Source organism: Micropterus dolomieu, linkage group LG05 (genome assembly GCF_021292245.1).
Source record: "Micropterus dolomieu isolate WLL.071019.BEF.003 ecotype Adirondacks linkage group LG05, ASM2129224v1, whole genome shotgun sequence".
In the NCBI taxonomy this organism is placed as follows: Eukaryota; Metazoa; Chordata; class Actinopteri; order Centrarchiformes; family Centrarchidae; genus Micropterus; species Micropterus dolomieu.
Window position 1 is genome coordinate 11,283,633 of NC_060154.1, and position 15,310 is coordinate 11,298,942.

The following is a 15,310-nucleotide window of genomic DNA, read 5'->3' on the forward strand; positions in this document are numbered from 1 at the left end:
AGAGTTGTCACTTTCAGAATGGTTGCTGTGTCTGTCTACCAACCCAACCTCCCCCATGCCTCTGACACTTGTGGTTTTGCTGCAGCTCATTTAACCTGAGAGATATGAGACTTCTCTGACATTTATGAGAAAGACAACAGAGTTCCATGAAGACAGGTTGAATACATGGACTCTTACACGCTGACGAATGATCCTTCTAGACTTTACACTATACCTCATGGAAACCTTGAAACACTGGCGTTCACTTCATGGACTTATTGTTATGTTTATGTTCCTTACAACGATCAGCAAAGGTAAATAAATATAAAAACCCCATCTTTTCTGCTTCTTCACTTAAGTAACCTTATGGCAACTTTTGGTTTACTGTTAACCTCTATCTGATGGTATCAAGTGCCGAATGTTAATCATACATATGAAAGTGAGAATTGTTTTTGCACTACAAGTAAAACACAGCCACAAAATGTTGGTTAGCTTATCAGCAGCATGTGGTTTCCACTAACAGATTACATCCGCATTGCGTTGCCCTTAGAATATCACTGAAAAGCTGATGATACACGGGACAACTTTTTGAGCAATTTTGCTGGGCAATCTTGCTGGTGGCAAGTCAGACTATGTTTTGAACGGATAGCAGCAGAGAGGGTGGCGGAGTGGTGGGGTAAGGGGGTTACGGAGGTAATTTTTACTCATTACCATCGACGGCAACATTGCCTAGCACCATTGCTCTAAAAGTTGCTCCGTGTATCATCAGCTAAGGGCTAGCCTTTCACAGTGTTGTTAAAAATTGACATTTTACATGTTGGCAGGTTGGATGTCTGTTTTCTCAGTTTTGAGCTTGAGTTTGCTCAGCACAATGGTTCATACGGGTTCGGTGCTTGGACGGAAGGACTAAACCTCTAACCATGTCAGAATGACAAGTTTAATATGATGTATCACACATTAGAAAATGCTTTACAGAATAATTATAATACAATGATAAAATCGAAACAATATAATCAAGAGGTAACTTTAAAAGTAGATTAACAGCAAAAAAGTTTAAATAAAATAAGAAAACTTCAATCATTTTTTAGCATTGGGTTTGTTGCATAAGATGTTTTCTCCAAAGAAAATGTTTTTGTTTATTTCTGTTTAAATCTTAAAATAAATGTTAAAATGAATTATTTGGATAATTTTTAAATGTTTTACTCCTAAGGTTCAGCATGTGAGGCTCCTTCCAGTCCTCAGTGCTTCAGAAGAAACACTGAGGAGTCCATGTACAGGTGTGAATGGAGCATGAATATGACTGAGAGGGATGTGACATTTGACCTTTACTTTGAGTGAGTATTGTTTTGAGTTTGAGAGGAAATCCCAAATACGTCAGGCTGAAGTTTAGGGAGATATGTCAAAAATTATGTAAAAGGTGTTTGGAATATTTGCCAAATTTTAGTAGAATATACACTGTATATGAGATACAGTCACATAATGTGTGGAAAAATATATTTGAAAGGAAAGGGAATTACAGTTTCTCACAAAAATGAGTACACCCCTCACCCCTCACATTTTTGTAAATATTTGATCATATCTTTTCATATGGCAACACTGAAGAAATCACACTTTGCTACAATGTAAAGTAGTGAGTGTACAGTTTGTATAACTAAATTTGCTGTTTCCTCAAAATAATACAACACACGGCCATTAATGTCTAAACTGCTGGCAACTGAAGTGAGTACAACCCTGAAAAGTGAAAATGTCCACATTGGGCCCACAGTGTCAATATTTTGTATGGCCACCATTATTTTCCAGCGCCCTCTTGGGCGTGGAGTTCATCATTGCCACTGGAGCCCTCTTCCACTCCTCCATGATGACATCATGGAGCTGGTGGATGTTAGAGACCTTGTGCTCCTCGACATTCCATTTGAAGATGCCACACAGCTGCTCAATAGGGTTTAGGTCTGGAGACATGCTTGGCCAGTCCATCACCTTTACCCTCAGCTTCTTTAGCAAGGCAGTGGTCATCTTGGAGGTGTTGTTATCATGTCTTCGGTTCGTTATCATGTTGGAATACTGCCCTGCGGCCCACTCTCGAAGGAAGGGGATCATGCTCTTCTTTAGTATGTCAGAGTACATGTTGGCATTCATGGTTCCCTCACTGAACTGTAGCGCCCCAGTGCCGGTGTTCTGTCGATTTATGCTACCTATCGAGATATGCTACTTAGCGGTTCTGCGCATGCGCACCACACGCAAGCGTGGTCTGTTTCCATGCCCATAAATCTGTGCAACCTTGCTGTTGGGCATTCCGTCGAGACAGCGGCTAGTCATCAGCAATATCCAAATATAATAATTATTGCTCTATCAGAGTGCTACTCCTAAACTCTTAAATAAAGATGTTATAATATATATTCAACATTTTCCCCATCTCATTACAGTACACATGGAGTGAGTAGTGGTGCAAAATTAAATTATTCTGTCGTGGGAGCATTATTTGATAGGGGATAATAGTCAGAATATGCTACCCCTGAAATTATGTTATAATATAATCTAAAAACCGAAGACGTCATAAAATGGGAAATGGGAACACATAAGGTAGCATTTTTCGATAGGGCTGAGTGACTCGATAGACTGCTATCGATTTGCGCTACGGTAGCATTTTTCGACAAGGCAACATATATCGTCAGAACACCGGTAGCACTCATACAGCCCCAGACCATGACACTCCCACCACAATGCTTGACTGTAAGCAAGAAAACACTTGTCTTGTATTCCTGGTTGCCGCCACACACGCTTGACACCATTTGAACCAAATAAGTCTATCTTGGTCTCATCAGACCACAGGACGTAGTTCCAGTAATCCATGTCCTTAGTCTGCTTGTCTTCAGCAAAGTGTTTGCGGGCTTTTTTGTGTATCATCTTTAGAAGAGGCTTCCTTCTGGGACGACAGCCCTGCAGACCAATTTGAAGCGGTGTGCAGCGTATGGTCTGAGCACTGACAGGCTGACCCCACACCCCTTCAACCTCTGCAGCAATGCAGGCAGCACTCATATGTCTATTTCCCAAAGACAACCTCCGGATATGACGGTGAGCATGAGCAACTCAACTTCTTTGGTCGACCATGTAAGGCCTGTTCTGAGTGGAACCAGTCCTGTTGAGGCGCTGTATGGTCTTGGCCACAATGCTGCAGTTCAGTTTCAGGGTCTTGGCAATCTTCTTATAGCCTAGGCCATCTTTATGTTGGGCAACCATTCTTCTTTTCAGATCCTCAGAGAGTTCTTTACATTCTTATACAAGCTGTAAACTCACTACGTTACTACAAAGTTAAAATACACTTTTAGTCTAAAGGTCAAGGTCTGTGTCGAGTCTATGCCATAGCCAACGGTGTAGGCTACGTGCCATCGTGAGCATTTACTCATACGTTGGTGTCTGCGTCGCTCTGCAATTACACTGCCAAAATGCTAGTTGGTGGTGGGGTTTCTAAGTTCCACGGTGTAGAGTTTCTTCTTCTTCGTTGGTGTAGGCTACTAAAAACAAGTTACTTTTAGTGAAATTACTAAAATGAAGAAATGAGAGAAGGTGTCAGAGGGGCTGATATGTAAAACCCTTAAACCAACTGAAGCAGAAGAGAGACAAGCCGGAAATGTGTAAGAGGAAATGCAACCAAGTCAACCAATCACAATTCTTGCGGTCTGTGTTGCCACAACATGTAGTTACATTTTTGGGAGGTGCCTGTTAGGCTAAGGTGTATGGTGTGGCATACGGTAAAGCATAAGGTACAGCATAGGGTACGGCTTAGGGTATGGCTTAGGGTACAGCAGGGGGTATAATGTAGACTCAACAGTAAAGTATAAATTGGCCTAAATACTAGGGACAGGTGGGATGTTCTCAGTTTCTGCCATTTTCACTGCACTCAAAGTTCTTTACATATTCATCTGTAGTGGAAGAAAATTTGGAGGCATTAAGGAGACATGGTCTTGCATCAATGAAGAACAACTTATCCAATATCGTCCAGTTGATATTTGGGTAGAAGCTCACGTAGGAAACTCAAGCTGCACATCAACCAGGACATCTGTTGTACTCGTCCACACAGGTACTGGATGCTCCTCTCATTTAACAACATGGGAGATTAAAAGACACTGTTGTCCTTTTAATGGTACTTAACTGCAAGCTAGCTTTTATTTTTTCTGTAATGTATGGGATTAGAACAGTCCCATAGTGTATCTGTAAATCTGCATCCATATCAATTTACAACTCATATCCATCTAAATAGCTGTAGATTCACAAATATATGTCATGGTTATTCACGCTTATAAGTAGTAAAACAGGGGATCTGAACTAAAATGCAGACACCAAGGCTGAGCAGGTTCTGTTCTTAGAGTTTAAGGATGAAAATAACTCGCAAACAAAGTGAGGCAGGCAGTTCAGAAGGCAAAATCTAAAGTCCATAATTAAAAAGCAATAATCTAGACTCCAAAGTAAATCCAACAGAAGTCCAGAACACAGACAGAGGGAATTAAACAATGGGGAACACAAAGGACAAGTAGGTACGCTCAACGATATACTAATACAACATTAGAACAAACAATTGGGAGACACAGACTTAAATGTATAAGGTGGCAGGAAGATTAGTAAAGTGAAACATATTCAGACAATCAACAAGTCAAAACAAGTCCAAGTCGACTCGGGGTTAGCTGAATGAGTTTTGGAGGAGGGATTTCAGGGGCTAGTGTACTGAGAGCAGGAAAAAAGAGCTGGTACTCTCCGGCGGACAGCCATAGGGCTGGACAGAGACACAACAGAAGACCTAAGGCAAAGCAAAAAAAATAATCCAAGCTCCAAAGTATATCCAACAGAAATCCAGTACATAGGCAGAGGGAGTCAAATTGGGAACACAAATGACAGGCATGTACGCTCAGCCATATACGAAGATGAACTAACAACAAACAATTGGGAGACAGACTTAAATGCACAAGGTGGCTAGATGATTAAACACAGGTGAAACATATTCAGACAAGGAGCACACAGACAGGAGAGGCAGAAAACTTCAAAATAAAACAGAACTTAAATTCTAAACCATGACCATTTCCATTGAACAATACTATGTTGATGTAATAAATATAAATATAAAAATAGTTGTAACTTAGAGACACAGATTCATTCCCAGATTTACTGGTATTTACAGATACAAATCACTCTACATTTATTTGTGCATTGTGTTTTACTCATCTTGAAATTTTTGAAGGCTTGCATGACTTATCTAATCCCATCTAATGTTACTATAGACAAAGCAGAAATGTATATAAAAGTAAATAAATGTTAAAATGTTAAATGTAAAAAACATCATATACAAAATATTTTGCTTTTTATTTGCTTGCAGTTAAGTACGAAGCACCACAAAATATTTCCATTTCTTGGTTAAACAACAACCTCATCTTAAGATGGAGACCTGCAGAAAACCATCCAGCTTTAGCCGAGATCTGGTTCCGACAACGTGACCTCCCCACAGAATCATGGGAGAAGGTGAGGCAAATTTTCTTAACAAATTTAGAGTATGTGAACCTGTTCTTTTACTTTAATGAACATATTTAACATTTTATCCATTGCTGTTACAGAGATTAATAACAACAAATATCACAGATGAGCCTCTAATGTGTGAGTAGTCTCTTATGTGTCATATATCTTTGTATTTAAAAACTTTTGAATGAAAATTTATTTCAGCCTTGTTTTATATTTGTTGTCAGGGATTTATTTGTTCCGTGCTTCTTTGGGATATACAGTATATCTGAGACACACTGAAAGATCATACCAATGGTTTTGTATGTGATGTTTTAGCCAACTGATTACAACTCTCTTACATTGCCAACTATTTTCCCAAGAACACAATACATTTTAGACTTATTTCCCAACAACTGTAGTAGTTCTACTAATGCTGAGACAGAAGGGGCTGTAAGCTAAGACTGCGTGTGGTCAGAGGTGAAACAGAAAAGACAGCAAAACCCTGCTGTTCAGCCTGGAATTAAGTTAGAGGAACAAGAATTTTATGTTTTTCTTATTATTTAAACAGACCAGGTCACTGTTGTGAATCTGTTGAAGAATTCAGCTTACCAGGTTCAAATCAGACATAAGTCAAATCCACCCATCATCAACCCACTGTGGAGCGACTGGTCTCAAGAAGTGATTGTTCCTGCAGGTGACGTCATTTATTTTACGGTGTATCGGTAACTACTTTGGATGTTATACTGTAAGTAATCCATTATTCTTTCCAGTGCTTGAAGTGGAAAAAAAAATAGGTGGTGTAGCACAAACGCCTTTTAAAGTCCTGCCCCACCAACGATGTGATTGGAAAGTTCACGAAAAGTGGCATTGACGATTGACTTTATGAAGAGACTACTCTGTCTATTCAGACAGAGATTAACATGCTGGTTGCAACAGGAACAGGTGAGCGTCACATAATGCCCACTGTGTAATACAGTTTATAGGGCCTGAATAGTCGAAGATTCGATGTGCAGAGCCTGATTCGACTGTCAATCTCACAGTCGAAGCTTTGCATAAATTAAAATGCCACCTATTTCAATGAGGGGTGCAACAACTAATCGACGTAGTTTAATAATCGATTCGTTCATGACGTCATCGGGCCGTAGCGACACCGTCAGCTTAACGGAGTAAATTGATGTGAACAGTAAAGTTGCAACAACATCAGAGCTGCAGTAACACCTTCACAACCTAAAACCTCCAGAGTGTGGCTGCATTTCACTCTTCACACAGCCAGAAAGGTCATGAACTGCAGCAAAGCTGAGCTCTCCTGGAAACATCAGAGCATCTGAAGAGGAGGCGCGTAACCTTGTGGCTCTGTGGATGATGAAGACTCGTCTCGGTAAACTAGTTAGCGAGCTAGCTTCACGTTAAAGCCGTGTTACTTGACGTTATGAGCTGAAACGTTTTCTATACAGTTGTTCAATTTGATTGATTTTGACAGTATGGTGCTGTGAGTAGCACATAATTATGATACACAACGGCCGCGTTCAAATTCCAGTTGTGCCCTGACTTTACAATCATAAACGATGCATCGCTCATGACGACGTTCCCAGCTGGAGAACGTGTTGCTGCCGAGTGCGCAAGATTAGACAACACCGAACAATTTCATACTTTCTAAAGAAGAGAAAACAGTTCCTGTCTGTGCGTGAGGCGGTGGCTAATCCACCCCAAACTCCCTTAAAAAATCACGGAGGTTTGTGAGTTGTTGAGTAAGGGGAAACTCAGATCAGCTGCTTATATTATACGTTCATTAAAAGATGCATTTTTGAAAGCTGTATTTATTTTATTGTCTTGACTGTTAATTAGCACATGCCTAAAACAACCTCCGGTTTAATTTAAAGGCTAATAGCTAAATGAGAGGCATTGCATCATTTTGCGATTCATGATCCGAATAGTCGATTATTCGTTTCAATGATCGATAGATCAATCGACTATCAAAATAGTCGTTAGTTGCAGCCCTAATTACAATATACACTTCAATGTGTAATGCTGTAAATAAACAGATGAAAAGAAAGAAGCTTTTAATAAATGTTTTTAAAGTGCAAGAATAAATCCAAAATTGTAACCCTAACCCTTAAGGAAGGGGGCGTCAGTGCGCATGTGTGGCCATAATGTGTATGTGTGTAGTGGCAGAAGTACACTTGCTGAAGAGACTGAGCCCCAGCTTTGCCGGTGTTGTGCCCAGTTGCCTGCCCCTCGTGAGACGTTAGGATCATTTATCAACATTGATGAACCTCACAAAGAATAATATATCGTTTTTAAACAGTACCGCGATGTGCATGTACAGTTAGTTGACAGGCACACAGAATGGCAGGCGAGCAGAGAGAAAAGGGTCAACAGTAAGCCTCAGTTTAGTTGGAAATCTACAGTGTAATGTACAAGAAACAGTGACTAATAAAGTCGACTATAGGCAAGAATAGACAATTCTGATTCGACTATGTAAATCCTTAGGCAGGGAACGTCCTACTAGTTTATTTAGGACCATAGGAAACAACCAGAGAACCTGATATGGAGAGGGCAGAAAACTGTACCGGCAGCTTGTGAGAAGTGTTGGTATGCAAGAAAAAGTCCCGGTACGCTAGAGCATAATGTAGTGCCAGTACTTGCGTACCGGTGAGGACCGGCCCACTTCAAGCACTGGTTGTGATTGAAATAATTTTTGTTTAGTGATATACATCATTACAAAAGGTAAATGTTAAATAATTTTAAAGCTGCACTAGGCCTACTGTAAGTCCAATTAATTTGTAAACCTAAATCACAAAGTGTCACTACAACAGAGAAGGGCATCAAACCCCCACTGACTGATATCTACCCTCTCTAAATTGTGTTTTCAGGTATGACTACTAGCCTGAAATAGTCTGTGCACACTGGATATCATAAATCCAAACTCAAACATGAAATATATATTTTAGAAATTAAAAGCCCCATCTGAACACCTTTAACATCAACATTATTTTACTTTTAATTCCTCAAAAGTTATACAGATGCCTCTTTCCTGCTTTTGGAAATGGTAAACTGTGAACTGGTGCAGCTTTACAGAAAAATATTTAAGATTTATTCCAGTAAAGGTTTTTGTTAAAAAAGCTGAGACAAAGAGTTTCAAACAAGATTTAAAAATATTCAACATAAATTTCATGCTCACTAATATTTTGTGTTTTTACTGCAGAACTTGAAGAAGAAGTCTACATGACAACAGAACTAACTAAAGCAAATGGGACTCGAATGGTGACACTAATTTTAAAGGTGAGCCAGTGATGTGGAAGACATAAACACTTGTGTGTTTAGAGAATTTTGTGAGAAATGTTGATTTGAACTGAAAGCTTCATGCATAATTTTGAATAATTTAACAGTTTGCTGTGTTTGTATGAACTGAGCTCTCTTCTGCTCTTCAGCCGGTGCCACCTGCTGCAGCAGTCAGTGGAGTGAATTACAGCCTGAATGACACACATTCTTCTCGTGGATGTCCTTGTCGGAAAATGAGACCTATCTATGACATAAAAAAAAATACATACACCACTTATGTCTCATACTCTGCTGTCAACATCTCTGTTTTCGCCATAAACAGAGCAGGGTATTCTCCTCCAGCAGTCATACAAGTACCTGCCGCAACTGCTGCAGATTTAAAAAGTAGGCTAAAGTGTATGTGTGTGTGCTTGAGTGTGTCACATATTATGTATATTTATCCTTAAGTAGACCTTTAAAGGCTGTTATTTCTGTTTTCTTCCCTGGCAGCTTGTGACCAAACGTTACTGGATAAAAAATTAAAAACACAAACTTGCCTTGAGTTCTACAAGCTTCAGGATGGAGATTCAAGGCCAGAAAATGTCATCACTTTAACGAAAAGGATGGGGGAGAAAAAAAGGAAGCAAATCAGAAAGAGTAAGTTGCATTTAAAGTCCTTTTAGGCACACAACTTCATCCCCTCAGCTCTACAGAGGACAAGCTAACTTTTGGCCTAATTGTGATCCTAATCGAGTTGACGGTTTTAAGACGTACAGAGGTACAAAAACATTATTTTCAAATATTATTTGATTTTTTTTACAGCATTACAAAGATAATAAAAATGGTAACATTACAAACCTGAACCAAATGCAGTGGTAATTTCACACCAAACACATCTGCTGTGCAATTGTTGTTTGTGTCATTAATACTTGTGCATTGAATGCTGGGACACACTTGTGTTAGAACTATTTTTTGTGTAAGACAAACTATTAATTAATTTGGTTCTGTCTTCCGTCACAGCCATGGAGGACTACGTTCGCTACCTTTACTTTGAACACAGATGTGACCGTGGGAAACCAAAGACAGTTAAAATGTGCCTCTTTTATCAAAAAGAGGGTGGTATGTAATCCTTAAATTTGGAGTCACACATTATTTTATTATTGCCCTCAAGGACCTCCACGTACAAGTGTTTATATGGTTGAGGTTTGAGTAGTTTTAGGCACATAAATGGCTTGGTTAGGGTCAGGAAAACAATGTATGTGTTAACGTCAAATGTTTTGTTGAACCATCCAACCCCTGAACCTCCTCCCTCAGTGGACTTTGTGGCTCCATAATAACAATGTATGTGTCACATTATTCCTTCCTTTACTCCCAGCAGACAAGAGTCGTAATTACTACAGCTGCTAGAGAGCTTTGTCACCATAAACTTTGCCCTTTTTAGTTAATTTGCTAAAGTCCTTTTTCTTGGCTTACAATTAGCAATTTACTACACATTTTGTGGTGACAGTGTGTGATCCACCAACTCAGCTACCTGACACCTGGGCATCAATAACAAGTCAACATAAGTGGTGCTCTCGTGTATGTGTGCATGTGCTATGTGACAATCTGCCTGGGTGCTAGGTAGCAGTGAAAACATGGTATGCAATTTCATTGATTTGGGCATTCTCTCAGTAAGCAAGTGGTCGATTTGATAATCAGTGTTTGGAGAAATGCTTTACCAAAGTAACTCAGTCGCAGTAATATTTAGCTTTTTGCTGTAACACAGTAATATGCTAATAAAATGTAGGTAATTTTATACACGTTACAATCTAAATAATGCGCATTACAATCTCAATAATGCACGTATAATAATTCCCCAACACCGCAAAACATTTCGGCACCAGAAAAAAACCTGTGAGTAAAAGGGGGGGCTTGGCTCTTCTTAATAGACGGTAGCTCCAGTGATAACATGATTTGTAAAATTTTGGGGGTCTCTAAAATGTTGTCAATATGGATCATGCATAAATATAATTCTGTACGTGTTTTGTTTTTTTTTAACAATTTTCTTTCATGATTAGAGAGGCTGCTGTCAGCGCATCCTGACCATTCCTGTTGGAGCGTCGTGAGAGTTAAATAATCAATGAAGTTATGCTGCTATACCTTGTGCGGAAATATGCACAGCGTCTTTCTTTATGGGAAGATGATTCATCCTATTTCACCTATGTGCAACCCACCCGCTATTAATCAGAATGTAAATTTTTATGACAAAGACCCACCCAATCCTCGGATCTAACTGTATATGCACATCACTAGAACCTACCTTTGCAGGCACATCTTACTATCTGAATGAGCTATGTAGCTATTTTTAACTAAAAATGTTGTTTTTCTCTTCAGAGCCTCTCAGAAAACCTCAGGACTTCATTGCTTTTGATGAAACACAGAGTTCCGCTGTCCTGTCTTGGAAAGCGATTCCATCTGTAGACCAGCGAGGTTTCCTCACACACTACAGCCTCTGCAGCGTGAAAATCAGCTCACAAGATGAGCCGAAAGGTGTGAAGTAAATTTTTTACTCATCTGTAGCTTTTTGCACTTATTGCAAGCGAACAATATTTCACCAACTTCTGACAAACAGTGAGGAAAAACTGAGAAAATTAAACTTTGTCAGCTACACAGCTACACATGTTTGACTGTGATGGCAACTTTCTGTATCTTTTCCCAAATCTCATTTCATCAGAGTGCTGTAACTTATCAGCCTCACTGATAAAACACCATCTGGAAAACTTGACACCTGGAGCAAAATACAACATCACCCTGGCCGGAGTGACACGAGTGGGTGAAGGCCCAAAAGCCACAATAACTATCAACACACTCCCAGAGAACCCTGTGAATGGTATCAGAGTTACAAAATTAACCTATGTGTTGAAACAGCTTTGTTTTGTTTTTTGTAGTTAAATACAAGTCATTTGAGCAGTTTTCCACATGTGGGTGCTAATAAATGTTTCCCTATCTTCCTTTTCCTCATAATTAGTGTGGTGGAGTCTCGGCTTGCTGTTTGTGTTCTTTTTAATCTCAATAATGTGCACCTTAATCTTTAAGAGGTAGGTGACTCTTACTGTAAATATTCTGCATTTTGAGATAAATAATAAATAAACCTTACAACATAAGGCATGCATAATACATTAGATAGGGATGCATTGGATTTCCCCCATTCTGGTCTATATATCCCTGCCTCTGCTGAATTATTTTATCCCTGGTGGGGACAAAATGTATCCCCCCTCAAAGTGATCAATGCTATTAGTGGTGCAATGGATCACAATCACTAGGGATTTGTTAAGGTTAAATCTATTTTGAAATGTGCCATTTTGGCTCTGATGTAGCCGCCTTTCTTTGTCTTTAATAACCACTTTGTAGTCTTGCTCAGTGTAGGACTGAAACGATTCATCAGTTAAATCGATTAATTCGACAATTTAAAGGTAAGAGCTGTGAGATTGTTTTGGCGTTTTCCCCCTCTTGTTGTTCCTCTCCTCTCCTGGAATGTTCATTCAAGGCTGAGAGAGGATCTCTGTTCCCCAAAACACAGAAACCTAGACTGTCTAAATGATAATGCATCCCTTTGCTCGGGGCCAGACGCCCGAAGGTGCCCTGCATCGATGCTTCGTTTAATCCGCATAACTGTCTTGCGCACTGTTTTGCATGGACATTTATCACTACATCGCACATCGCGCTTGAGCTGTGATCAAGCAAACACGGCGTGTTTATGATGGTGCTGTTTGCAAAGTAGAGGAAGACAGAGAAAATTGCCAGGGACGAAGACAAAATTGTTCAAAGTATAGGATTATTTCAAGATAAAAGAAATCAACAACTCTGTAATTCTACAGTCTTGCACCGTAAAACGAAACTAATGTAACAGCACGACGGCACCTGATCAGAAAGCACCCGGACCTCTGCCAGCGGACTACAGACAAGGTAACAGTAACAGCAACTTTAGCGTTTAACTGAAATCATGATTGATTGTTGAGTTGAAGGCTAACAAAAGAAAGGCGCAATCCTCAGCTGTAAATGTATACACGTGCGTTTGTTGTTCTCTGCCTGGTTGGGCCCTGAGTTTGGGTTGTAACGTCACAGTCATGAGTTAACAGCTGGGGCGCCAAGCAAAAGTACTTCTTAAACGATGAATCGATTAAATAATCTGTAGAATACTCGATTACTAAAATCAGTGTTAGCTGCAGCCCTAGCTCAATGTCCTGCCCATTGAACTGGGCAGGATAACCAATCTGATTGGTTACATGTCACAAATAATAGCCTATCAACACTTGCGAGATGGGAGCTGCTCTGATGACCAGTGGAGCTGTGTGTTGGAGAGATTTTTAGCAGATACTACAGAAGTGGGAATTAACATTACAATCTGATGATCTGTTTCTATGATGACAAGCAGCCCAGTGTCCCAGTCACACTCAATGCCGGCGAAATCGACAGCTCTTCCTTAATCCAGTCACTGTGCTTCAGAGTTATTGCGCTATTAGAATAAAAATATTGCTCTAGTTTACTAGATGAGTTGAATAATAAAAAAATAGCCTGTTAAAATATTCCTGCAAAAGCAGTGAAGAAGTTCAAGTATTCAAATTTGTGGTTTCCCTTCATGAATAAAAACGTTTCAACGCAGACTATGAGTAACAAAATTATATTACAATTTGTAGCAAACTCTTTGCTTGTAAATTTTGAATCTATAATTTATATTTGTGGATCATGTATAGTTTAAGGATTTTGAATCTATTTGTAGATTGTGTTTTGTGTTAACAAATATAACTTTGTGACTCATAGTTTGCGCATCTATAATGATATTGACATTGATTTACCCCCACAGATCTAACTAATGGTGAACATTAGTGCAGTGTGTTTACAGAATAAATGCCATACACATCTGCTTTAAGTTTGAAGTTGCTGTTTTAACTGCAATCTTTAAATCCACTGTTTATCCTAGGTGATGCTTTTTGTAACAGTTTCAACTCTGTTCTAAATCTTAGAATCCAAAACAAGATCTTCCCTCCTGTGCCGACACCGGTTATTCCAGAGTTCACTTCTCATCCAGCAGAGAGTCAGGTAAGACACCTTGCCAGGGATTATCAGCTGTATGTGTGGAGTTCTTGCACAGTTTTAAACAGCTGGACATTATATTGTCCACAATGGTGGAACTTTTTCTTCAACTTTAACCGATATTTTAAGTTATCAGTTTAAAAAGTTAAAGCATAAAACATTGTAGACAACGTACAACACTAAAGAAGATATAAAAAACACTAAGTGATTCTAAAAAATTTAAAAACTACAATCTCAGGTTTACGATTTAAAATTTTGTAAAAATCTACAAATAATACAGCAAACAAACAATTTTATTTAGAGAGATTAGCTGCATTTACACCATAATATTCCTTTAATAATCGGAATAATAGCCTAATCTGAATAAAACTGCCTCCCATCCCAAGTGTACACATGATGGCAACGAGGTAGCAAATAAGTTGTATATTTTAATGTGTGTGTGCGCTTGTGTTTTGTGTGTGGAGGCTTAGAAGAGCAAAAGACAGACGAAGAGAGGCTGATGGTGCAACTGGATGTGTTGCACGTATTTTTTTGTGGATTAAGAGGGAAGTGGATTAAATGGAGGAAAGTCCCTCATGAATCTGCTAAAAGACCATGTGAGAAAACCACAAACGTTCAATTTGACCAGAAAGCAGAACTACAATCAAACAAGATTGTCAGATGTGTCAGTGTCAGGAAACCATGTGATGTCACATCCTCATACCTACAGTGCCTTGCGAAAGTATTCGGCCCCCTTGAACTTTGACCTTTTGCCACATTGCAGGCTTCAAACATAAAGATATAAAACTGTAATTTTTTGTGAAGAACCAACAACAAGTGGGACACAATCAATTGGATATTTCAAACTTTTTTAACAAATAAAAAACTGAAAAATTGGGTGTGCAAAATTATTCAGCCCCCTTAAGTTAATACTTTGTAGCGCCACAGTTTGCTGCGATTACAGCTGTAAGTCGCTTGGGGTACGTCTCTATCAGTTTTGCACATCGAGAGACTGAAATTTTTGCCCATTCCTCCTTGCAAAACAGCTCGAGCTCAGTGAGGTTGGATGGAGAGCGGTTGTGAACAGCAGTTTTCAGTTCTTTCCACAGATTCTCGATTGGATTCAGGTCTGGACTTTGACTTGGCCATTCTAACACCTGGATAGGTTTATTTGTGAACCATTCCAGTGTAGATTTTGCTTTATGTTTTGGATCATTGTCTTGTTGGAAGAAAAATCTCCGTCCCAGTCTCAGGTCTTTTGCAGACTCCATCAGGTTTTCTTCCAGAATGGTCCTGTATTTGGCTCCATCCATCTTCCCATCAATTTTAACCATCTTCCCTGTCCCTGCTGAAGAAAAGCAGGCCCAAACCATGATGCTGCCACCACCATGTTTGACAGTGGGGATGGTGTGTTCAGGGTGATAAGCTGTGTTGCCTTTACACCAAACATAACGTTTTGCATTGTTGCCAAAAAGTTCGATTTTGGTTTCATCTGACCAGAGCACCTTCTTCCACATGTTTGGTGTGTCTCCCA

General features: G+C 39.4%; 1 protein-coding gene across 4 annotated transcripts in view; it reads left to right on the forward strand.

The window, feature by feature from the left end:
• il12rb1 (interleukin 12 receptor subunit beta 1) overlaps positions 1 to 15,310 on the forward strand; it is a 23,763-nt gene that overhangs the window by 5,254 nt on the left and 3,199 nt on the right. For 2 of the 4 annotated variants that reach the window (XM_046049689.1, XM_046049690.1), the window contains exons 3-15: positions 1,190 to 1,313; positions 3,906 to 4,057; positions 5,345 to 5,487; positions 5,580 to 5,619; positions 6,032 to 6,157; positions 8,669 to 8,745; positions 8,895 to 9,129; positions 9,235 to 9,381; positions 9,745 to 9,843; positions 11,098 to 11,253; positions 11,438 to 11,593; positions 11,732 to 11,801; positions 13,728 to 13,803. In XM_046049689.1, the coding sequence (XP_045905645.1) occupies positions 1,249 to 1,313; positions 3,906 to 4,057; positions 5,345 to 5,487; positions 5,580 to 5,619; positions 6,032 to 6,157; positions 8,669 to 8,745; positions 8,895 to 9,129; positions 9,235 to 9,381; positions 9,745 to 9,843; positions 11,098 to 11,253; positions 11,438 to 11,593; positions 11,732 to 11,801; positions 13,728 to 13,803 (1,542 nt within the window). In that variant the 5' untranslated portion in view covers positions 1,190 to 1,248. Of the gene's footprint in view, positions 1 to 137; positions 294 to 1,189; positions 1,314 to 3,905; positions 4,058 to 5,344; positions 5,488 to 5,579; positions 5,620 to 6,031; positions 6,158 to 8,668; positions 8,746 to 8,894; positions 9,130 to 9,234; positions 9,382 to 9,744; positions 9,844 to 11,097; positions 11,254 to 11,437; positions 11,594 to 11,731; positions 11,802 to 13,727; positions 13,804 to 15,310 lie in introns of those variants that run through there. The other 2 variants (XM_046049687.1, XM_046049688.1) reach the window with 2 other exon arrangements.